We start from the raw sequence: 26,002 nt of genomic DNA, 5'->3' as shown, positions 1-26,002 counted from the left end.
CATGGCTGATTGTAGGGCTGCAACAGGAAAAATACAAGATGAGCCTGAAGTAACTTGTAGTGCCAGAAGGTAAGAAGATGCTTTTAAAAAAGGGGAGGACATGTCAAAAAGTCACAGGAGCCAATTTAAAAGAGCTCCTAGTGGTGAAAGATGGCACAATTTGAGCAACAAAATAAATAGCAATAGCACTGGGTAATAACCCCCAAAAATAAATATAAGTCCATACTAATATCAATGGCTGAGTAGATTAAAAAACAGGAGATGACAAGTAAATGTAGAAGAATTCCTTACAGAAGAGCTCCAATTAAACATAGAAGGACTGAGGGAAACAGTGGGCAAAACTCTAAGGAGAAATAGAGTATTTGCACAACTTCAAACTATCTTCACTAATATATTTATCACTGTGGTACTTCTACTCTATGTCCAGAAACTCTTCGATACTCCTCCTCCAGAAGATGGAACTTGCTTTCCCTTTTCCTTAAATGTGGGCTGGACTTAGCAGCTCATTTTGAATGAGCAGAATTTGTAAAGGGAAACACGGTAACTTTATAGTGAAGATACCTGACAGATAGCACCTTAACCAAGTGATGAGGTTAATGTTTCCAGCAATAAATCATGTTGCTATCATGGACCTCCTGATATGATGAGATGAGAGGCACTCATCACCTCTGTGAGTGTTTTATCCCAAGTCCAGTCTAATAATGGGAAAGACAAGACAAATTAAAATTGAGGGAAATCTACAAAAATACCTGATCACTACTCTTCAAGAAAAGTGTCAAGGTCATGAAAGACAAAGATCAAAAAACCGTCACCTATTAGAGGAGACCCAGGAAACATGACAGCTAAGTGCAAATCCTGGATACTGGAACAAAAAATCATTTATCAGTGGGAAATCTTCGGAAATCTGAATAACGTCTGTAGTTTAATATACTGACATTAATTTCTTAGTTTTGATAAATGCACTATTGTTGCCTAAGATGTTAACATAGAGTAAACTGGGTTAAGAGTATACCAGAATTCTCTGTACTAACTTTGTCATTCTTCTGTAACACTGAAATTATTTGAAAATTAAAAGGATTTTTAAAAAGAAAAATATTTTTGTCTAAAGATACTCAACTGCTGACAGGTTGTTATGAATCTGTGCTATTTAAATAGTTTGCAACAATGCAAGTGTAGTAAAACTGCTGAGATATTGTAAAGCATATAAGGCTATCCTTTATATTATAAAATCATGCATATAACAGCAATAAGTACTCATCAAGGTTCTTCAAATATTTATCACAAAATTCTTTTGTTCATCTGATACAGTGAATAAAAATATTTTAATAATTCTTTTCTATTTTTTTTTTTTTGAGACAGAGTCTGGCTGTGTCACTCACACTGAAGTGCAGTGGTGCAATCTCGGCTCACTGCAACCTCTGCCTCCCAGGTTCAAGTGATTCTCCTGCCTCAGCCTCCCAAGTAGCTGGGACTACAAGCACCTGTCACCATTCCCGATTAATTTTTTTTATATATTTTTAGTAGAGACGGGGTTTAACTATGTTGTCCAGGCTGGTCTTGAACTCCTGACCTCGTGATCCACCCGCCTCAGCCTCCCAAAGTGCTGGGATTACAGGCATGAGCCACTGTGCCTGGGCCTTAAGAATTACTTTCTAAGAGAAAAATGAAGCAAGTGTAATGCTAGCTTGTCTAGCTTGTCCTTAGAATAACTAAGATTGACTTTCTCTCTCTTTTTACCAAGCTAATGTATCACTGCAAATGGGATACAGGACAGTGGTTTGGAGCACTTCCTTGGCCAGTGGGGAAAGGAGAATGAGTGCTTCTTTTCTCCTGCACTCCTCACCAGTCTCACACACAGATTTTGCTCTTCTCTGGTCATCTTGGTATGCTGCACTAAGGACAAAGGGACAAGCAAGTTATTTCTGCAAGTGAAGCATGAGTAATTAAAAAATTAAGGAAGTGAAAGGGAACTTTGAAGACAACAGAAAATGGCCATACATTAACTGCAAGGCTTTTGTAAGGGGTGCACAGTGGCAATGTTCAAATTCTTAGCAGCATGTCCAGAATTCTATACTCTCAAGCAATCTGCTCTTCCTTTCTTCCTTCTCTCCTCCCAAAAGTCCATAAATGATGATATGGGAGACTTAGCATGAAAAAGATAACTATACTGTAGTTTAACTGTTGTTATGGGATAAATTGTAGGTGTACTAGGTGCTATAAGTACAATGGAGAGATTTAAAAAGGTTCTTGGCTGGGCGTGGTGGCTCACGCCTGTAATCCGAGGACTTTGGAGGCCAAGGCGGGCAGAGCACCTGAGGTCAGGAGTTCAAGACCAGCCTGACCAACATGGTGAAACCCCGTCTTTAAAAAAAAAAGAAAAAAATTAAATAAAAAATAAAAAAATAAAAAATAAAAAGGTTCTTATAGGCCAGGCACGGTGGCTTACACCTGCAATCCCAGCACTTTGGTAGGCCGAGGCAGGGAGATTGCCTGAGGTTAGGAGTTCGAGACCAGCCTAGCCAACATAGTGAAACCCTGTCTCTACTAAAAATACAAAAAATTAGCCAGATGCGGTGGTGGGCACCTTTAATCCCAGCTACTCAGGAGGCTGAGGCAGGAGAATCACTTGAACCTGGGAGGCGGAGGTTGCAGTGAGCCGAGATCATGCCACTGCACGCTAGCCTCCAGCCTAGGCAACAAGAGCGAAACTTCATCTCAAAAAAAAAAAAAAGCTTTGTAAGGATGATAGCTACAGCGTACTTGAGTTCACATATGATCACTTTGAAGTTAGCTGTGTCTTAGAGGGTAATCAGCTTTTTTTTTGTTTTTGTTGAGACTGGGTCTCGCTCTGTCACCCAGGTTGGAGTGCAGATCGTGGAGAGCATGATCTTGGCTCACTGCAACCTCTGCCTCCTGGGTTCAAGTGATTCTCCTGACCCAGCCTCCCAAGTAGCTGGGACTACAGGCATGCACCATACCTGGCTAATTTTTGTATGTTGTATTTTTAGTAGAGAAGGAGTTTTGCCATGTTGACCACGCGGACTCCTGACCTCAGGTGATCCACCTTCTTTGGCCTCCCAAAGTGTTGGGATTTATAGGCGTGAGCCACCAGGCCTGGACATAATCAGCCTTTTAAAAATATAGGTCTAAGTGTCAAGCAAAGCTTATCTAACAAACCTTTGAATGTCTTGGTCTTTATGTTACTTTAGTGACCTCAAGGGAAGGCCACATTTGTGTTAGGTGGCTGTAATAATAAGTATCTCAAAGTTTGCTTATTCAAACTTCTTGGATGTAAGGACAGACCACTTATGGGGATCACTTCACCAGCGTAGAGACCCCTCCGTGTCTCCGCCATTACAGAGTTAGAGCCCGGACATATTCTCCCCCCGCTGAGGGTAGTCGAGCTGAGGAAAAAAGAAGGAAGTGATAGAGGCCTGAGTTTGCAGAAGCCTATTCTTGATCCACTGAGCTAATGGCATGTCTGGGTGAGGCCTGCGTGACCATTTACGAGACTATTGTCTCTCTTGAAGTTCCCGTTCTGGGCTGGTTTTATGACTCTGTTTACCTGCATTCACTAAATCCTGTGATCGCTCACATGTTACTAGAAAATTGCTACCCCTCAAATTATCGCTTGCCTTGATGTTACTTACTGTAACTGTAGTTATTGATAAGAGGATAAGAATCTTTATAGGATAAGAATCTTTTGTTTGTTTTGGGTTCAGCGACCTTTAGATAAACCCGTATGCTACCTCCTCCCCTGCTTACTTTGTAATTTTCTGTTCCCTCCTGATAAAACTTTTGTAATGGGACCTACGTCAGTCACTGTATGAAAAAACATACATAAACTCTTGTGCACGAGAATAAACTGCTGTCTTGGGCCTGGCCTGATTTAGCCCTCCAGACCTCATTCTTTTCTTCCATGCACTCTCTCTTCCAGGTATTGGGACCCTCTTGCTGGTCAAGAGACCCCTGGCAGACGTGCCGATCTCACGGACCACAACATCTGGCGCCCAACGAAGAGGCGATGCCAGCACCACTTTTACTTTTTTACAAAACCATCATTTACTCTTGAGGATTTCAGAAGATTTTTAAAACCTCTTGTGTCTTGCATGATAAGAAAAAGCATAAATAGAATTTTTATTATTGCATGTTGATATTGTGCTTTTGGAAATAGAACCAAGAGAGCTAAATGAATTGGCTCTTAAAAATGCCTTCTTGTCATAAAAAGCTGAAATTCTTGGTACATAAATGTTCCAGGTATTTGACAGGTTACTATTTGCTAATTCTGTTCCTTATTTTTTTTTAAAAGGAAAGCAAGTTTATTAAGAAAGTCAAGGAATATGGCTGCTCCATGGGCAGAGCAGCCTGTTCCTTATTTTTATTTAGAAAATTCATTATACCTTAAGTAGAAATTAGAGTTCATAAACACAGCTGTATCATCTTTGAACATAGAAAGAAAAAGATATTTATCTGGCAGTACTTGGTAGCTAAGTGAGGGCATGGTTGGAAATACAAATATATAATAAATGATCCAGGCCAGGCACAGTGGCTCATGCCTGTAATCCCAGCACTTTGGGAGGATGAGGCAGGTAGATCACCTGAGGTTAGGAGGTCGAGATCAGCTTGGCTAACATGGTGAAACCCCATCTCCACTAAAAATACAAAAATTAGCCAGACATGGTGGCATGGGCCTGTAATCCCAGCTACTTGGGAGGCTGAGGAAGGAGGATTATTTGAACCTGGGTGGTGTTGGTTGCCATGTGCTGAAATCATGCCACTGCACTCCAGCCTGGGCATTAGGGAAAGACTGTCTCAAAAAATAAAAATAAAAAATAAAAAATAAACGATCCTTTCCACATCATAATGTTTATGGTAACAAATGTTACCATAATGTTTATAGTACATGGAAGTTTATGGTAACAAGAATGTTCCCTTAGAGAGGCAATACAGTATAGTGGTTTAAATAGAACATGGATTGGGAAGTCACACAAGAGGGATTTAAATCCTGGCTTATTATCTGAATACAGTTCAGGCATGGTGGCTCACGCCTGTAATTCCAACACTTTGGGAGACTGAGGCCGGCAGATCAGCCTTAAAGTCAGGAGTTTGAGACCAGCCTGGCCAATAAAATGAAACCCTGTTTCTATTAAAAATACAAAAATTAGCCGGGCATGATTGTGTGCACCTGTAATCCCAGCTACTCCAGAGGATTAGGCAGGAGAATCCCTTAAACTCAGGAGTCGGAGGTTGAAGTGAGCCAAGGTTGCACTACTGCACTTCAGCCTGGGTGACAGAATGAGACTTTGTCTCAAAAAACAAAAAGGCAGCATATTATCTGAATAGCTTGTTAAGTTGTTTCACCTTTCTGGGCCCCAGTTTTCTCTTCTATAAAATGAGGATTAGTGAAGTAATACATACCAGAGGCCCCAAACACAGTAAGCTCTTGGCAAAGGTTAGCTATTAGCAGAATTCAAGAGATTAAATGTTGTTAGAATTATATCTTTAATAATTAAAAAAATTTCCTTATAACTTGTTTCAGGTAAAAGGACTTGGGTATTAGCAAATGTATTTTTCTTATAGAAAATAAGAAACCATATGACTTATGGAATTATAAAGTTATAAGGCCTGATGAAGAGTCACCTAGAAAAGTGATTCCAGGGCCTACCCAGCCCTAATGATTCAAAATCTTTGGAGGATGAAGCCTAGAAATCTTTTTCAAAAAAAATCTTATTTGATTCTGAAGACGACCCAAGTTTGGAAACCACTGAGGTGGAGCATTTCTGGGCATGGGTGTGCTGAGCAAAACCATGATCATGCCAAGAACTATCCGTTCTTGGAGGGTTACTGGGGTGGAGTGCTAAAGGAGAGGTTACATATGAGATTATGTTTGTGACGCTTTATAAATTGCAAAGCACTACAAATGGAGGGTGCCGTTATGCAACGGAGTGTAATCATGAACTCCTGGTGCTGGAGATCTTAGAAAATTGAGGCTTACAGTGGTTAATGTAGCTTGCTTCAAAGTTAGGCAGCAAAGCAGGCAAAATACACGTGGTGTTATATAAGTGCCAAATGGGTGTCAGAGACATGCAATATGAGAACTTGGGATGGGGGCTACTGTGGGCTGGAAATGTTATGAAAGACTTCTTGGGGAGATGCAAATGAGGAATTGGTCTTGAAGGATGATTAAGATTCGTATTAGTAATACAGAGGACAGGGCAACTGAGAAAGACATAGAGGGAGGAATGCACCAGCAGGTTTGCGAAGGTGTGAGTTAGACCTGGTGGTAGGCTGGAGCACAAAATTCATGTGGAGGAGTGGTAGGGGAGAGAAATCATGGAGGTCCTTAAGTTCTAAACTAGGGAGCTGAGACTATCTTGGTGAGCAGAAGGGATCCAAAGAAGGTTTCTGAATAGTACATAAGTAGGTGGAAAGTGAGAACATAAAAGCAGGGCCCTTGAATCCAAAGGGCCCATGAAGAGAGGCTAAAATTGGGAGGCCACTGTGGTGTTCTAGACATGAGGCCATACAGGTCTGAAAAGTGGGAATTAAGAAAGCCAGAGGGTGTAAGTGCCACAGGAGCAATGGAGAGTTCTTGGAATATTTATGGGGATCAAAGGAGAAAGAGGAGGAAACCACTGTGAGCCTGAGGCATTGGAATTATGATGACACCTTTCACAGAAATGGGAGGCCAGGTTGGTGGAAGGTTGGTTTGAGACAGATGGTGGCACTGTTACAGTGCTCTGTATGGAAACTTGGGACACAACTCACCTTCATGTCCTCAAAGTTCGTTATCCCCATCTGAGGGAGGTTTGAGCAGTTCACGTGGATGAGTTTTCGGCCACTGATGAAGTTTGTGGTAAAACACTCCTGTCAATACAAGGACATCACTTAAAAAAATGTACCACAAATGGAAGAAAAGGAGGGAAGAGGAGGAAGACAAAAAATCAAGTTTGTTCTATCCTGAGGAAAAATATTATTTTCTTCTTTTTCTTTTTTAGAGACAGAGTCTCGCTCTCTCATCGAGGCTGGAGTGCAGTGCTGCAGTCATAGCTCACTGCAGCCTCAAACTCCTGGGCTCAAGCAGTCCTCCGGCCACAGCCTCCTGAGTAGTTTAAATTTATTTTCTATCCCAATAATGGCACAATTTTTCCATGTAAGCTCTTCATTAAATTTTACACTGCTCTTTAATTGTTCTGGCATGGTACAACCAGTGCTTCTTCATGTCTCAATTACATTTTTAAGTATAGCAGGTATTGCAGAGCACAGTGGCTCATGCCAGTAATCCTAGGAATTTAGGAGGCCAAGGCGGGCGGATCATCTGAGGTTGGGAATTCGAGACCAGCCTGACCAACATGGAGAAACCTCATCTCTACTAAAAATACAAAATTAACCGGGCATGGTGGCACATGCTTGTAATCCCAGCTACTCGGGTGGCTGAGGCAGGAGAATCATTTAAACCTGGGAGGCAGAGGTTGCAGTGAGCCAAGATCACGCCATTGCACTCCAGCCTGGGCAACAAAAGCAAAACTCTGTCTCAAAAAAAAAAACAGTATAGTAGGTACAAAAGGTTTCAGATTGTGTATTGTTTCATGGTAGCCTTAAACCTAGTTGGCATAGTGAAATAAGAGGCTTACACTATCTTTTTACTAAAACTATTTTTGGTTAACTGGATAACTTGAATTAATACACTTAAGTGCTCATGATACATGTGACATATTTGGGGCAGACACTTTAAGGAGTAATAGTACAAATTCAAAGTAAGGGAGCTGCCACTAAAACAACTTGACAAAGTACCAAAAAACCTACCCTGAACAAAATCTACTTAAAAACACAGTTTTCTATGAAAAGAGGTCTATATACTCTTCTTGGTCTTTTGTTCAAGGATTGCAGAGAAATGTAATCACTGGGAGGAAGAGGAAAAACAAACAGATGTGACTCTCCCTTCCTCTCCCAAAATACAAATATACATCAGTGACAAGGCCAAAATTAAAATCCAAGTTACCTCTACCACAGTCCAGGACTTTTTTGATCCTCCTTCTGGTAAAGAGATAAGAGCTCAGGCCAGGTTAGAAGGTGTAAGAGGTAGAAGGATGAGAGCATGTGATTGCAAAAAACCTTATTTTTGTATACCTTGTATTGAGGGAAGCCTAGCTGGCTAATCCACTCTGCAACTTTCTCTGGATCCCAATTAAGATAATCAAATTGTAAGTCAGTCCTTTTCTTTGGCTGGGTTTCTTCATCTTCAGAAACCAGTTCCTTAAACTCTTGGGACAAATCTACAACTTTCTTTTCACTAACAAACTCACTTGATTCTGTCTGAGACTCTGAGGGATGTGAGTGTGAGCATTCTTCACTGACATCAAGCAATGTTTGGCGTTGTGAAAACTCATAATGTATACCAATGGATTCTTCACTTGCTCTCACAGATCCTAATGAGTCATATTCTTTTTTAAATTCGTCGCTTAGTGACAACTTTCCTCTTTTATGCTCACGGTGCTCTAGCTCAGCCTTTTCTACAGAATACTTAGACTTGATTGGTTCTGGATTGTCTTCTTTGGAAAATTCTACATGTGTCTCTCTTGGTTTGGCTTCATCTGGTAACTCTAGATTTTTCTCCTCAGTTGGCTTGATTTGTGTTTTCTCTTCAACTTCTGGGTTGATCTCCTGTGGCAGCACTAGACCAGTTTCCTCTGGTGGCTGTGGATTTTTTTTCTTATTTGACTTTCTCATCTCTTCCGGACGTTCTGGTTTCATCATTTCTGATTGTTCTAGAACTGTTTCCTCACTTAGTTTTCTTGATTTTTCCCCAGGAAATTCTAAGTTGATCTCTTCTAGTGGCTCAGGAACTTTCTCATCAGTAGACTTTCTTGGTTTGTGGTCTGGAAAGTCTAGTTTAGTCTGCTCGGGTAGTTCCGTCCCTTTCTCCTCAGTTGCTTTTCTTTGCATCTCTTCTGGAACCTCTGGTTGAGTCTCTTGTGGAGGCTCTAGATCTGCCTCCTCACTAGACTTTCTTGGTTTCTTCTCTGGAAATTCTGGTGTAGCCTGCTTGGATGGCTCTGTCCTTTTCTTCTCAGTTGACTTTATTTGTGTCTCCTCTGGAATCTCTGGTTTGGTCATCTTTGGTAGCTGAAGATCTGTTTCTTCAAGTGATTCTCCTGGTTTCTCATTTGGAAAATCTAGTTTGGTCTGCTCTGGAGGCTCTAGACCTGTCTCTTTATGTTGCAATCTAAGTGATTCCTCTGGAACCCCCGGTTCAGTCTCCTCCTCTAGTAACTCTAAATTTGTCTTTCTGACTGTGGCCCCTGAAACCTCAGACATGGTTTCCGTTGGTGGCACTGGATCTGTTTCCATAGCTGACTCTAGGAACACATTCTCTGTAACATTTGGTTTAGCCTCTTCTGTTGGCTCTAGGTCTGACTCTTCATGCTTTTCATGCATAGGGGCCTCCAAATCTTTGAAAAACTCTCCCCTCATCTCTCTGGACGTCACTGACTTTACCTCTTGGGGAATCCCTGGTTCAGTTTCGCTTGGTACTTCTCTCTTGGACTCCTTGGCAATTCCTTCCTCCGACGTCCTGCTAGGTTTCAGCTGCACGTTCTTAGCACTCTCTGGTTCCTCCTCTTTGAAGTCCTCTTCCTCGGTCTCTGGCTTTGGCTCTTGGTAAATCTCTGCTGGTAGCTCCGGGCCTACCTCTGCCATAGTTTCTGGTTCGGCATTTTCATGCAATTTATGAAGTCCAGGCAGTTCAGGTCTCTCAGGCTCCGGCTCTCCATCTTCATCTGGGTCGGAATCATAATGCTCCGGGACTTCAGCCATTTGCAGCTTAGCGGACGCGACGCGGCTTCCTAGCAACCCTAACTTCCGATAGCGTCTCTATGGATACCACGATTTCCGGCAGTGTCTTCCTGACTCTTCCCCAGGTTTTGTTTGTTCTTTCAAGCCCTGACTTTAAAAATCGGCGATCAGAAGCACGCAGTAACCCTCCCCGCGGCCACATCGCCAGCCTTCGCGGGCCGGAGGTCCTGCGGCAGTCCCTGCATCCGCTCGCTCTTCCAGCTGTCGCCGCGCCGCTTCTTCCGGCCCGCAGGCTGCGCTCGGCTGCGCCCGGCGCTCCCTCGGCTTTCGGCTGTTTCCGGAGCCACTCGCGGCTGTCGGCGGAGAGCTCCGGGCGCGGGCTGCAGATGTCGGACCTGCAGGCGGCTGAGGGGCCTGGCTCCTGGAGCCCCACAGCCCGCCAAGGGTCGGCGGGCGGCGTCGGGGACTGCCAGGGAGTGGAGGGGAGCCAGGCGACTGCCTCAGGTACGCAAGGCCGGGGCGCTGGCGGGTGAGTGCCGCCCGGCCTCAGGGCCCCGCACTTCGGCGCGAGCCTCCGCCGCGCTCTGCTCTGGGCTCCTCGGAGAAGCGGACCCATCTCGGCTGCTCCTTCGCGCGCAGGGCCCCTTCCCCGCCGCTGCCACCACCCGGACCCTGGGCTCGAGGTTATTTTCTACTCCTGTTTCGAAATGCCTCGATTCCTGCCCCGCTTCCTTTCTGAGATCTCCCCAAATGATAGTGACAGGGTGGTTACCCCTGGCACCTCTTCAGCTTCTGTTTCAGCTTCAGCCGGGGTTTCAGGACGGAGGGGTCCCACCTCCGTCTGCTGATCACATCCAGACTGCCGACCCGAACCCTACTGGCCTTGCCGCTGCCTGCTTCTGGCTCCCCACCTGATCCCCACCTCAGTCCCCTGCCCCAGGCTTCCCACGCTCCTCTCTGCCCCCATCCAGGTTGGCAGCTTTTGACTTCCTCTGCCAGAACCCCACTTCGCCCTAGCCTCCCTGCACATAGGCCCCCTGACCTTGCCACCATCCTCTCCATCGCTCAGAGTGGGAAAAATGAAAAGCAGAGTTGGAGTAGGTAGTCTCTGGGGTCTTTTGATTGAACACAGTAGCCAAAGCAACAGCAGGAATTAAAAATTTGGGCGACCTCCCTCATTCTCAAGACCCTCACCCTCTTCTTGTTCAGGACGATGTCTCCATTTCTACCCACGCGAGTTCCTCCGTGTGGATTATTTCAATGTCCAAAGACAAAAGAGCCCATCCACTTTCATCTTTCAGCCTCCTGAGCACCACACACGATGCAACTGAAAGGATTCTCTTTTGAAATACAAAGGGTAGAGGGGAAAGAGCTGGTTTTATTAAGTAGCAAATATAAATTAATTTTCTAGCTCCGAAATTAAAATAGACACAATAAAGTATAATGGTTGAGACACTACTGTGGAGCCAGAGTGCCTGGATTGGAGTCTGAAACCTCAGTTTCCTCATCTGTAAAATGTGATTACTAAAAATACCTGCCTCATAGGATTATTGTGAGGATTACTTGAGCTGCTTTGTCTAAGGCATTTGTTGTGTAGTCCATGGTACGCACTATACTCGTCTCATTCGTTGTGACAGTAGGGTTTCTTTCTGTTCAGTTGAACTTCCTGTGCTGCCAGAGGTGTTCTTGGATGTATCGCTTCCAACATAGTGCCTTTTTCTCTCTTCTACTTCTGTCCCAAGTATCTTCCCTCTCATAATGCTGCTTTACTCAAACACACACACAACTCACCCAGTTCTTTCTGTTGACTTTATATCCTCTTACTTTAAAACACCTAGCAAATTTTGCCTTTTTTTTTTTTTTACTAACTTTTCTATGCTTTGTATTAAATTCAAAATCGTTGGCATGTATTTAACATCGAAGCAATAGAAATTCTAAGCATAATTTCTAAAAGACTAAGGAAGTAAACACAAAAAGGTATGTAAGTCTTATAACACTTGTCCCTTGCATGCACCAGTATTTATAAATTAAGCATGTTCTTACTTCCCCTTTAGGTTCTCATGTGTTTACTGCAAACATCCCCAAGCGTTTTAGATAGACGAGTGCTTCAAGAATATATTGGAAGATAGTGGGTTTGTCTTTGAGTGTTCCCCCTATCCCCACCATCTTATTCGTTCCTGCATTCACTTCCTCCTAGGACATTGGTAGAAATGCTTACTTTCCTTCCTCTTACCCTCAAAATGCAGGGTGGTAGTTTTTTTTTTTAATGTCATGTAGGGGTTTATTATAGTAGCCCAGAGCAAGCTCTTCCTCTTGAGGTAGGATTTGTTGCTAATAAAATAATAGTATTGATAACCTACAGGTATTGAATGCTTTTTCTGTGCCAGAGGTGGAAAGAGATTTGCTTATATTTTCTGATTTAGTCATGTCAACAATGATTTTCTTCCCATTTTACAGAGGAACAAACTATAGCTGAGAAAGGTTAACTTACCTGTTCAAGTTAGCGCAAGCTTTACTGTCTCTATGAATTTGTCATCTTATTATGATGAAGTCTATAATTGTTTGTTTTTATTGGCCATGAACCAAGTATTGGTACTCGTGAACAGGTTATGGTCTTTGTCCTCAAGGTGTTTTCAGTTTGATGAGATGAGAGGAAACAATTAACAAGACAAAACATTATATAATTGGGCATCTTTTCTTAATTCTTTATCCACTAAGAAACCTGCTTAAAGGGAGGAATGGAATCTCTCTTGCTTATTTATCTAGAGCCCTTGATGTTGTATCTTAGAGGTTTTGCAAATATTTGCTGAGTTCCATGGTGAGAGAAAGTCTGAATGCAGAGATTTGGATGAGCATCTAATGAATGTGAAGAATTAGGGTTGAGATAACCAAGAATGTTCCTTGGGTTAGAGCAGTGGTTCTCAACCAGGTACAGTCTTGTACCCCTAGGGCATGGCAATGTCTGGAAACATTTTTGCTTGTCACAACTGGTGGCAGCTATTGCTGACATCTAGTGAGGACAGGCTAGGGATGTTTGCTAAACATCCTGCAATGTACAGGGCAATCCCCATAATGAACAGGTATCTGGCTCCAGGTGTCAGTAGTGCTGCTTTTGGGAACCCTGTATTAGAGTTAATTAAGCTGGGCTTCCAAAGCAGTGTGGAAATATTACATTTGGCCTGGATCAGAGGCTTGGGAGTAAACCCCCAAAACTGCTTTAAACTCAGAATTTGTTTGATTGGCTCCTTGTGCCATCTTCCTCTAGAAAATGATATAATGAGAGTTGGGCACGGTGGCTCACGCCTGTAATCCCAGCACTTTGGGAGGCCAAGGTGGGAAGATCAGAAGGTCAAGAGATTGAGACTATCCTGGCCAACATGGTGAAACCCTATCTCTACTAAAAAATACAAAAAGTAGCTGGGCATGGTGGTGTGTGCCTGTAGTCCCAGCTACTCGGGAGGCTGAGGCAGGAGAATTGCTTGAACCTGGGAGGCGGAGGTTGCAGTGAGCTGAGATTGAGCCACTGTACTCCAGCCTGGACAACAGAGACTGTCTCACCCCCCAACAAAAAAAAAGATACAATAAGTAAGCAATAGAGCTCTAAGAAAGAATGACATTGAATATCTCTTACACTCTCAGAGAGAAAACAGCAGTAAGAAATGAAATTGGATATTCAGGTGTTCTGTTAATCCATTTGGAATACCTGAGACTGGGTAATTTATAAGAAAAGGGTTCTAATTGGCTCATGGTATTGCAGGGTGTACAGGAAGTGTAGTGTTGGTTTCTGCTTCTGGTGAGGGCCTCAGGAAGCTTACAATCATGCTGTAAGGGGGAACAGGTACGTCACTTGGGGAGAGTGGGGAGTGAGAGAGAGAGAGACGGGGAAGTCTCAAACTCTTTTAAACAACCAGATCTCAGGTGAACTAACTGAGCGAGAACTTACTTATCATCAAGAGGATGATGCCAAACCATTCATGAGGTATTCATCACCATGATCCAGTCACCTCCCACCGGACCCCACCTCTAACACTGGAAATCACATTTTAGCATGAAATTTGAGGGGCCAAACATCCAAGCCATATCAGGTATTATTTAATTAAGGGTTTTGGTTTTTCGGTGTATCTTATTCCTTCAAAGCAACAATGTGTCATTATCCAGAATAAGCATAACTTGTTTTTAAAAAATGTTCTCTGCAGAGAATACCTATTGAATGTCTTCATGTTTATTAGCTGAGGTTTTGGCAAAAAGGAAGAAAAGGATTTATGTTCTTGTGAACTAAGCTCTCCAATGGTCATGGTGTTCTTATTTTTTTTTTTTTTTTTGCATTGTAATTGTTTTTAATAGTCTTTTATTTGAGGCACCTGGGTTCTTCAGTTCCCAAGAGAAGAGATAAATCATTCTTTAATCAGGAAACTCTCTGAGGCATACTTATTGCATCACTTAAAGGCAGTTTTTTTTCTTAAGTTAGAGAGCTTTAGGGAAAATAAAGCTCTATTGTGATCCTGAAGTCAGCAGTAGAACTTTGGTTTGTATGACCCCCAGAGCTACCAATACATTTAGATGTTGAGGACTGGGAACAGGTCATGTAAACTTGTCGATGGTTCTAAAGTAGGACTTAGAGTATTACAATAGTGTTTTTGCAGTGGTGAAAATATTTTATATCTGTCCCAGCTACTCAGGAGGCTGAGGCAGGAGAATCACTTGAACCTGGGAGGCAGAGGTTGCAGTGAACCGAGATCACACCACTGCACTCCAGCCTGGGCGACAGAGGGAGACTCTGTCTCAAAAAACAAACAAACAAACAAATATATATATATATCTAATATATGTGGCTATTCAGTTTACATGAATTAAAATTCAAGATTTGGTGGCTACCATGTTGAATGGTAAGAATAATAGGGAATCTGTGACAAACAGCCTTGATGTTTTTTAGTTTTCTCTTGTGGTTTTATGTCAAAACATTAACATTTTGTCTGCCTGTGGCTTTCTTTTTCTTACAGTGGTTGTGTTTTTAGTGTCCAGAGAGTCGATCAGTCAGATAGTTGATTAATCATGTCGTGATTCAGTCTGAACAGCATAACCAAAGGTGTACAATCTGAGTGACCACTCAGGAGCATGTCCCACTTAAGGGCTGAGGAGAAATCGGATCACATGGTCACTAGATTTGGTTGGAACATAAACTCAGTTAATTTGTTTTCGTTTAAGCCTCTTGAGTCTATAACCACATAGCCTGCTTTTAGTTCCTCTGCTCTGGAATCTAAAATGACAGGCTAATTATCTCTTTGCAGCCTGTTTACTGAGGGGGAAATCCTCTGAGGCCTGTTCTAAAGAACCCTGACCTGATATTCAAATACTTTTGAAAAAAACCTGCTTTTTGGTTCTCCTTGTAGGGAAGTATGAAGTACGCAGTAAGTTTGAATCTCTAGCATGGTCAGACTATCTGAAACCAGATCCTTTGGTAACGTAGAAAGAAAATGCACATTTAAAAAGTTGTCAAATATAAAGTAAGTTATTTTAAGGAAGTTCCTTTTTTCTCTCTTGCCTTTGCTTTAGTGGCCATCAATGATAAATTATTGTTAAGCTTCCATTTTCCTCCTCTGTTCATTGTTTCTGAGATTTTGGCCATTGAGGAACTATGGTAATAATTTTGCTACACTAGCGAATACTGTTACAATATTAGACATTTACTATTTTTTCTTTAAATTGACATTTTAAAATTTCATTCCAAATAATACCTATGATATCACTAGTTTGATGTATCAATTTTTCTTAATATATACTAGAATACATTATTATTATTATTTTGAGACAGAGTCTCACTCTGTCACGCAGGCTGGAGCGTAGTGGCGCAATCTTGGCTCACTGCAACCTCCACCTCCTAGGTTAAAGGGATTCTTCTGCCTCAGCCTCCCAAGTAGCTGGGACTACAGGCATGTGCCACCATGCCTGGCTAATTTTTGTATTTTTAGTAGAGATGGGGTTTCACCATTTTGACCAGGCTGGTCTCGAACTCCTGACCTTGTCATCCTACCGCCTTGGCGTCCTAAGGTGTAGCGATTACAGGCATGAGCCACAGCGCCCAGCCGTATTTTAAAAAAAAACAAAAAACATTTCCCCACATACCATCTAAATTTGCAAAGCCTGGCTTGATTTCTGTGATCTCTTATAGGAATACTTTCAGAATTGGCTTATATTTGGCTAATAAAATAAAAGCTATAGTACAGGAAAATTGGCTTTTTCTTTGTAGTGGCTTAAATTTCACTAACTTCAGGAAACATAAAAGGCTGTGCTCGTAATTGTTTTCTCTCTCACTGAAACAGGGTTGCATCTCCCAGACTTTATGCTTCTAGAAATAAAGTTATGTTTTTCTTTCTCCTTTTCTTACTTCCTGCCTCTGTGAATCCAATTATAAGTTGTTTTACCAGTATTTCTTATATAATTTAATGTATTCCTTTAAAATTAAAAATTAAATGCTTAACTCCTTATGGGATGGAAAGAAAAAAAATCAAAGCATGTTTTTTTTTTTCCAATATACATTAAGCTGTTAAAATGCTATGAGAAGTGGTGCTTACCATGTGAAAAATGCTCAACTTAACTCATAATAAGGGAATTGGAAATCCTAACTACACTTGGTAGTTTGCTAACTCACTTTGTTGGTCAGTGTGCAGAAGCAGACACTCATGCATTGCTGATGAGATTGTAAATTGGTACAGATTCTATGGAAGGCAATTTGTCAATATCCATCAAAATTACAATATATGCCCTGTTGACTCATTTCTTCCAGGAATTTATCCTGTAGATTTATTTATTCTCTTGTTTACTGACATAGGTACACGGTTATTATGGCATTGTTTATGATGGTAAAAGATTAGAAAGAACATGAATGTCTATCAATAGGAAACTGGGTAAATAAATTATAGAATATTCACCCAATGAAATATTAATCGACTGTAGAAAAGAATGAGGAAGCTTTTCATGTGTGGTTATGGAAAAGTCCTTGAGATATAAGTGGAAAGAACAAAGTACACAGTAGTATGTCCAGCATGCCCATTTTTTGTGTAAAAAAGTGAAAAAGGATATATATGTGTACACACACACACACTTTTTTAATATGCATAAAATATCTTTGGAAGACTGCACAAAACTGAGTAACATTGATTGCTTTTGGAGGTAGGGACTGACCTGGGAGGAAATTTTCACCATATACTTTTATGCTTCTTGAATTTTGAATAATTTGGATAAATTAACTATTCAGAAATAGTTAATAAAATAGTTTTTTTCTTTATCTTTTTTTCTTTATTTTTTTCATTTGAGGTGTCAGTGAACTTGCTTCAGAAAATAGTTTTTAAAATATACAAATATACGTGTATATAGATAGACACAAGCTTTGCATGAGACTCTTCACTATGTTTATATACTAAATAAGAACCTTTCTATAGGTCTGTATTTCGTTTCTGCTTATCAGGAACTGACATTTTCTAGATCTTTTTCTCTCAAATGAATTTTTTTTTTTTTTTTTTTTTTTTTTGAGACAGAGTCTCTCTCCGTCGCCAGGCACCAGGCTGGAGTACAGTGGCACGATCTCAGTTCACTGCAACCTCCCACCTCCCGGGTTCAAGCAATTCTGCCTCAGCCTCCCGAGTAGCTGGGACTACGGGCACGTGCCACCACGCCAGCTAATTTTTGTATTTTTAGTAGAGATGGGGTTTCACCATGTTGGCCAGGATGGTCTCGATCTCTTGACCTCGTGATCCACCCGCCTCGGCCTCCCAAAGTGCTGGGATTACAGGCGTGAGCCACCGTGCCCGGCCCAGGTGAATTTTTTAATGAAATAAAGGTTATAAATCTCCTTAGAGATTAATTTTGTGTTATTCTTTAAATCCACTACTGTCATTATTTTTGTGCATTTCATTTCTGTCTAAAAATTTAATCTTTTTAAAGTCTTCATTATGATTGAAAGACAGGGTAAGCCAAAGGGGGATAGACATTCAACCTAGATAAACTGGTATTATTAATCAATGACAGAGAGATGGCACAACTTTAAAACTTCTGTTTTTGTTTCTGTTTTATTCACTAAGGTATATTCAGATTGATACGGGTAAATAGGTAATATGGATTTCTGTTTTCAGTAATGGCAGACTAGGTAGTTATCTCTCACTGGGGACAATTAGAAAATATGGATGAAATATAAACATCTGCCGAAGATACTGGAGAGATAGCAAGATAATGAAGAATTACCTGGCTGTGATCCATGTGAGAGCTATAAAGATAGAGGTCCAGGGACAAGAGTCTATTGTGGAGTTCTTTTGTCCCCTGAGGGTACATGCCAGATTCCCGAGTAGGGAAGCTGAGTAACAAGGTCATAAAAAGTGCCTCTTTGAACTAAAGTAACAGGAAATGGTTAGTGTTCAGGACCCATCAAGTAAAAGGGAACCTGGTGAACGCATGAAGGATTTACAAAGTAGGTGGTTACAGGGAGTACAGCTCAGCTTCAGAAACATCTAAGTTCACGAATTGGGATTTTTGGGTGGATTTGACAAGCTGGTTCTAAAATACATATAGAAATGGAAGGCCACAAATAGCAGAGACACTCTTGAATAAGAACAACAACATGGGAAGATTTGTTCCATCCAACATCAAGACTTATTTTAAAGTTTTTAAAGAGAAGTCAGGCCCTAGGAATAGAATCAAAAGCTTAGAAACATGTTTATTTGGACACTCACTTTGCAACAAAGATTGTTAACATAGAGCAGTGAGTAAGGGAAGGTAAATATTTCTGGACAATTGAATATCCTAAGAGAAAGGAAAGTAAAGAAACTTGATCTTTACCTCATACATCATACACAAAAAATCAACTCAGTGGATTATAGATCAAGTATGTGAAAGGCAGTATATAAGCACCTATAAGATACAGGAGAATATTTTTGGATCTCAATATAGTGAAAGACATCTTAGACAGGACATACAAAGACTAAGGAAAATTTGATGGATTTTGACTACACGAAAGTACTTTGGTTCATCAAAGGACACCATTAAAAGAGTGAAAAGGCATGTCACAGAGTGGAAGGAGGTAGTTGTAATACATATACCTGACAAAAGGTTTGTATCTAAATAATAAAAAGGACAATCCAGTAATAAAATTGGCAGAGACTTGGACAGGCACTTCACAAAAGAAGATTTAAATGGCCAAGAAATACGAGTCATCAGTGAAATGCAAACTAAATGAGCATACATCTACCAGAATGGCCCAAATAAAAATTTTTAACATGACCAAATGTTAGAGAAGGTCCAGAGCAATGAAAATGACCAGAAATTTTGTTCAGAGTTCTTGTTACAAGCCATATAAGTTAATTATTGGCTTCCTTAAGCAGACAGAGGATTTATTAGAAGAATAAAGGAGGCTCGCCAAATTGTTAGAAGGCTGGAGGACTCTGGGGGCTAAGCAGCAAGAACAGCTTGGCTCTTTGGCTGCCACTAGATGAATTCTGTCTCTCCTTTGTGCCACTCCTGTTTCACCTGCTCCAGCTGGGAATATTTTAGATTATGTGCTTGTTCCCTGACTTCCTGGTACTGAGAAGAGAAGGATCTTCCATTTTGACTTCCACTGAGTACTGTTGTCAGTGACAGTTCTCCCCAAGGAGGAAAAGGTTGAGTATTTTTGAAAGCCAGAAGATTGACAGATGACAGCTACGTCTGGGATCCTGAAATAACCTGCAAATATAATTGTGCACCATCTTTGAGAGATGTCGGGGACTAGAAATGGACATATGTACTAGTTATCCTGAAGGGAAAGAGAGTATAATCCAGAATCTGGAGACCATTAAACTTGATACAGATTTTCAGTAGAGTATGTCATGTGAATGTTAAGAAAATAAGCGTTGCTAGGAGCCAGCATGGGCAAACTAAAAACACATTTGACTGCCTAATTATTTTCTAATTGTGCCCTCTCTAGTCTGTCTTTACTAGTTAGGTCCTACAGATTTGACCATGTCATTTCCTAGCTTAAAATTATTCATCACCTTTGGGATGAAAGGCCTTCACACAGTTTTTCCTGCTAGATTGAAAGCTTCATGAGAACCAGAACTATGTCTGCTTTGGATATTCTCTCAAGTACCTAGGATGTGGCCAGGCACTTATTAGAATACTTAACTCTGATGAATATCAAGTTAAGTCACTGGGACCTGTGTCTCTCAGCTCATCTCTCTGCATTTGTACAATGGCTTCCAGCTACAGTGAACTGCTATGGTGGCATTTTTTGTGTCCTTAGGTTGTTCATTCAGACTCCTCTGCCTGCAGTATCCTTTTCCACTTGACTTGGCAAGGTCCTGGTCATTCTTTTTTTTTTTTTTTGAGGCAGAGTCTCGCTCTGTTGCCCAAGCTGGAGTGCAGTGGCATGATCTCAGCTCACTGCAACCTCTGCCTCCCTGGGTTCAAGCGATTCTCCTGCCTCAGCTTCCCCACGTAGCTGGTATTACAGGCGCCCGCCACCATGCCCGGCTAATTTTTGTGTTTTTAGTAGAGATGGGGTTTCACCATGTTGGCCAGGCTGGTCTCCAACTCCCAGCCTCAGGTAATCCACCTGCCTCGGCCTCCCAAAGTGCTGGGATTACAGGCTTGAGCCACTGCACCTGGCCACTCTTGGTCATTCTTGAAGACAGTGCAATTGTCATCTCTTTCAGGAAACCTCCTCTGATACCTTTATTCCCTAAATTGTTAAGTATATGTGTATCTGTGACATCTAGTGCATAATTCTATCCTAACGGATACCATACTTATATTACAACGGTCCGTTTATGAGTTTATCTTCCTCACTAGTTCCTTGAGGGCACAAATCATGTTTAATTTAACTGTATATTCCCAGCATGGAATATACTGCCTGGCATATAGCAGAAGCCCAGTAAAGTTCTGTTGAATTTAGGCAAAGCCATTAACTCAAATTTCCCTTTTTCGTGTGGTTGCTGTATACGTATTATATTTTGATTTTGGCAAAATATTTGACAGAGTGACATCTGAAGGAGATTCAGTGGGCTGCTTTAAATGGATAAATATCATTGTTGAGTGGAAAAGATAGGTTAATAGTATTTGTGGTCAGAATTCATCTATTAAACAAAAAAGGCAACTAATTTTTTATGCTTAAAGGTTATTTCAGCCATATGAATTATTAAGGGACTACAAATTAAAACAGTAGTGTTTCATCATGTTCTATCTATAGAATGGCAACAAGTATAAGGAATAATTATACCTAATGTTAGTGTGAATGTGGGGAAATGGTTACACTCATTCACTCCTAGTAGAAGTGAAATTTGGGGAGAAATTGGGCAATATTTATAAAAATGTTAATGTGTAGACCTTGACAAGGGTTTCAGTTCTGGGGATTTGTCCTATAGAAAAGAAGTAAAAGGCCGGGTACGGTGGCTCACACCTGTAATCCTGGCACTTTGGGAGGCTGAGGCCGGCAGATCATGAGGTCAGGAGATGGAGACCATCCTGGCTAACACAGTGAAACCCTGTCTCTACTAAAATTACAAAAAATTAGTGAAGTGTGGTGGCACGTGCCTGTAATCCCAGCTACTCGGGAAGCTAAGGCAGGAGAATTGCTTGAACCCTGGAGGTGGAGGTTGCAGTGAGCTGAGATCACGCCACTGCATTCCAACCTAAGCACTGGAGTAAGACTCCATATCAAAAAAAAAAAAAAAAAAAAAGAAATGAAGTAAAAAAAGGCTTAAATAACAAAATGCAAGCCGAGGGTGGCGAGGGTGCCTGTATTCTCAGCTACTTGGGGGGCTGAGGCAGGAGGATCATTTGAGCCCAAGAGTTTGAGGCTGCAGTGAGCTATGATTGTGCTACCAGACTCCAGCCTGGGCAACACAGTGAGACCCTATCTTTAAAATAAGATTATCGGCAGGGTGCAGTGGCTCACGCCTGTAATCCCAGCGCTTTGGGAGGTGGAGGCAGGTGGATCACGAAGTCAGGAGTTTGAGACCAGCCTGGCCAATATGGTGAAACCCTGTCTCTACTAAAAATACAAAAATTAGCTGGGTGTGGTGGTGGGCACCTGTAGTCCCAGCTACTCAGAAGGTTGAGGCAGGAGAGAGAATCACTTGAACCCAGGAGGCGGTGGTTGCAGTGAGCAGAAGATCGCGCCATTATACTCCAGCCTGGGTGACAGAGCAAGACTCCAAATGCAAAAAAAAAAAAAGAAGAAGAAGAATAAAAAGAAAAAGAAAAAAAAATCATGGCTTGTGCCTGTAATCCTAACACTTTGGAAGGCCTGGGTGGGAGGATTGCTTGAGCTGAGTAGTTTGAGACCAGCCTGGGCATCATAGGGAAACCCTGTCTCTACAAAAAACTTTAAAAATTAGCCAGATGTGGTGATGCATGCCTGTGGTCCTAGCTACTCAGGAGGCTGAGGCTAGGACCTTGAGCTCGAGACGTCAAGGCTGCAGTGATCGCTGATCACAGAACTACACTTGAGCCCTAGTGATCGCAACACTACACTCCAACCTGGGTGATAGAGCAAGATACTGTCTCACAAAAGAAGGAAGGAAGGAAGGAGGGAGGGAGGGAGGGAAGGAAGGAAGGAAGGAAGGAAGGAAATGCTCTAATGCATTAAAAAAAGAGAAGTGCAAATTAAAATTAATATGCCATTCTTCATATATCAAACTCTTCCAATTTTCCAACAGTTTAACAACATACTCTGATGTGACAGGTGTGGAGAAACAGGCAGTCATATATTGATGCGGTCAATGTAAAATAGATGATCCTTCTGGAGAATTTGGTTCAGAAATTCCACTCCCAGGAATCTATCTTAAAGATACACTGGCAAAAATGTGAAATATGCACAAGGCATTGTAGCATACTTTGCAATATTAATAGACTGGAAATAACACTAATGTCTATCAGTAGGGACATGAGGATGGTGTACGTCCACACAGTCAAGTATGCCAGTTTAAAAAGTAATGAGCTAGCTGTGGTGGCGTGTACCTGAATCCTAGCAACTCAGGAGGCTGAGGCAGGAGGAATGCTTGAGAAAAAGGAAGAGTGTTAGGCTATTTATTTGAGATCTGTTTATTATTATTATTTGAGATCTTTTTTTATTATTTAGAGACAGGGTCTGACTCTGTCACCCAGGCTGGAGTGCAGTGGTGTGATTATGGCTTACTGCAGCCTGGAACTCTAGTGATCCTTCTGCCTCAGGCTCCCAAAGTACTAGGATTACAGGCCTGAGCCACCATGCCTGGCCTCTTCTTTTTTAATGTAGGAATTTATTACTATAAATATCTTTCTTAGAATTGCTTTTGCTGTATCCCATAGGTTTTAGTATGTTATGTTTCCATTCTCTTTTGTCTCAAGATATGTTTTCTCTTTTGATTTCTTCTCTAATCTGTTGGTTGTTCAGGAGCAGGTTGTTCAATTTCCACATCTTTGTGAATTTCCCTGAATTCCTTCTGTTACTGATTTCTAGTTTTTTACCATTGTGGTTGGAAATAATACTTGTTATGATTTCAGTTATAAATTTGTTAAGCCTTTGTGGCCTAACATATGATCTAGTCTGGAGAATGTTACATATGCAATAGAGAAGAATGTGTATTCTGCTACTGTTGTATGGAAAGTTCTGTGTATGTCTGTTGGGCCTATTTGGTCCCAAGTGTAGTTCAAGTCTAGTATTTCCTTATTAATTTTCTCTAGTTGATATATCCGTTTTTGAAAGTGGGATATTGAAATCCCCTACTATTCTTACATTGTTGTCTCTTTCCCCTTCATATCTATTAAAATTTGGTTTATACCTTTAGGGGCTCTAATGATGAGTGCATCTGTATTTATTATAATTGTTATTTCCTCTTGATGACTTGATGACACCTTTATCATCAAATAATGGCCTTCTTTGTTTCTTGTGACAGTTTTTAGACTTTGTCTAAGTATAGCCACCTCTGCTCTTTCTTGGCTACTAAACGGATATTTTTCAATTCTTTCACTTTCAGCCTGTATGTGTTCTTTGTTTGTTTTTGTTTTGTTTTTGAGACCGAGTTTTGCTCTTGTTGCCCAGGCTGGAGTGCAGTGGCGTGATCTCAGCTCACCGTAACCTCCGCCTCCCATGTTCAAGTGATTCTCCTGCCTCAGCCTCCTGAGTAGCTGGGATTATAGGCACCTGCCACCATGCCTGGGTAATTTTTTTGTATTTTTAGTATAGACAGGGTTTCATCATGTTAGCCAGACTGGTCTTGAACTCCTGACTTCAGGTGATCCACCTGCCTCAGCCTCCCAAAGTACAGGGATTACAGGCGTGAGCCACTGCGCCTGGCCCGTATGTATTCTTAAAGCTAAAATGAGTCTATTGTGGGCAGCATAAAGGTTGGATCTTAGTTTTTTCTTAATCCATTCACCCACTCTGTTTCTTCTGATTGCAGAACTTAATCCATTTACATTCAAGCTTATTATTGATAGGTAAGGATTTACTGCTGGTATTTTGTTCATTGCTTTCTGGTTGTTTTGTAGAGCCTTTGTTCCTTTCGTCCTCTGTTGTCTTCCTTTGTGATTTGGTGATTTTCTATAATGCTGAGCTTTGATTCCTTTCTCTTTATTATTTATCTGGCATGATTTTTTGCTTTGTGGTTACCATGAGGCTTATATAGAAGATCTTATAGTTAGAATAGCTTATTTTAAACTGGCAACAACTTTAGATATAGAAGGAAATTTACTCAACCTCATAAAGACTACTTATGAAAAACCCAAAGCCAGTGTCATAATCAATGTGGGAAAATGAAAACTTTTTTTCTGTGATCTGGCACAAGGCAAGGTTGACTTGACCACTCTCACCACTTCTATTCAACATGGTGTTGGAAGTGGTAGCAAGAGCAAGCAGACAAGAAAAAAAAGGCATGCAATTAGCTGAGTGGTAGAAGTAAAGTTATGTCCATTTGCAGATGACATTATCCCACATGTAAATAACCTCAAAGACTCTACACAAAAACTTAGAATTAATAAATGACATCAATAAAGTTGCAGGATACAAAATCAGTGTACAAAATTCAGTTGCATTTCTATACATAGTAGCAACCTATCCAAAAAAGAAATCAAGAAAATAATCCCATTTGCAATAGCATAAAAAATACATAATAAAGTAGCCTAGCATAGTGGCCCATGCCTGTTGTCCCAACTACTCAGGAGGCTGAGCTGGGAGGATTGATTGAACCCTGGAGCTCGAGGCTGCAGTGAGCTGTGACTGTGCCCCTACACTCCAGCATGGGTTATAGAGACCCTGTCTCAAGAAAAAAAACTTAAGAATAAACTTAACCAGAAATATCTGGACACTTAAGACTATAAAGCACTGATGAAAGAAATTAAGAAGACACAAACAAATGGGAAGACATCGTATGTCCATGATTTGGAAAAATTAATCTTGTTCAAATATCCATACTACCCAAAGCAATATGCAGACTTAACATAATCCCAATCCAAATTCTAATGACATTCTTCACAGAAATAGAAAAAACAATTCTAAAATTTGTGTGTAACCACAAATACCCTGAATAAACAAGGAATTCTGAGAAAGAAAATGTAGGAGGCATCACACTTTCTGATTTCAAATTCTATTACAAGCTTTAGTAATCAAAACAGCATGGTGCTGATATAAAAACAGACACACAGACCAGTGGATCAGAATAGAAATAAACCCAAGCACATATGACCAACTAATTTTTGACAAAGGCACTAAGAGGACACCGTGGGGAAAAGATAGTCTCTTCAATAAACGGTTCTGGGAAAACTGGATTTCCACATGCGAAATAATGAAATTAGGCCAGGTGTGGTGGCTCACGCCTGTAATCCCAGCACTTTGGGAGGCTGAGGTGGGTGGATCACAAGGTCAGGAGTTCATGACCAGCCTGGCCAGTATGGTGAAACTCCATCTCTACCAAAAAATACAAAAATTAGCCAGGCATGGTGGCATGTGCCTATAGTCCCAACTACTTAGGAGGCTGAGGCAGAAGAATCGCTTGAACCTGAGAGGTGGAGGTTGCAGTGAGCCGAGATCGCGCCGCTGCACTCCAGCCTGGGCAACAGAGTGAGACTCCGTCTCAAAAATAAAACAACAACAAAAAGAAAGACGTCCTACCATTTGCCACACATGGATGAGCCTGGATGACATTATATTAAGTAAAATATGTATTTTACTTAACATATATATTTACTTAATATATATGTTAGC

At 41.2% G+C, this 26,002-nt stretch overlaps 2 protein-coding genes across 6 annotated transcripts in view; one reads left to right on the top strand and one right to left on the bottom strand.

The window, feature by feature from the left end:
• Window positions 1–10,030, bottom strand: part of SAMD15 (sterile alpha motif domain containing 15) — a 57,069-nt gene extending 47,039 nt beyond the window's left edge. For all 4 annotated transcript variants that reach the window (XM_012476913.3, XM_064375072.1, XM_012476911.3 and 1 more), the window contains exons 1-2: window positions 8,131–10,030; window positions 6,769–6,867 (exon numbers count right to left, since the gene is read on the bottom strand). In XM_012476913.3, coding sequence (XP_012332336.1) covers window positions 6,769–6,867; window positions 8,131–9,816 — 1,785 coding nt within the window. In that variant the 5' untranslated portion in view covers window positions 9,817–10,030. The remainder of the gene's footprint in view (window positions 1–6,768; window positions 6,868–8,130) is intronic.
• A 151-nt stretch (window positions 10,031–10,181) lies between these two features.
• TMED8 (transmembrane p24 trafficking protein family member 8) overlaps window positions 10,182–26,002 on the top strand; it is a 41,761-nt gene continuing 25,940 nt past the window's right edge. For both annotated transcript variants that reach the window (XM_012476859.2, XM_021674995.2), the window contains exon 1: window positions 10,182–10,299. In XM_012476859.2, the coding sequence (XP_012332282.1) occupies window positions 10,182–10,299 (118 nt within the window). The remainder of the gene's footprint in view (window positions 10,300–26,002) is intronic.

Source organism: Aotus nancymaae, unplaced genomic scaffold (assembly GCF_030222135.1).
Source record: "Aotus nancymaae isolate 86718 unplaced genomic scaffold, 86718_ANA_hifiasm-v0.15.2.pri h1tg000011l, whole genome shotgun sequence".
Classification (NCBI taxonomy): domain Eukaryota; kingdom Metazoa; phylum Chordata; class Mammalia; order Primates; family Aotidae; genus Aotus; species Aotus nancymaae.
The sequence above is the reverse complement of the archived record's forward strand: the minus strand, read 5'-3'. Positions and strand labels throughout refer to the sequence as shown.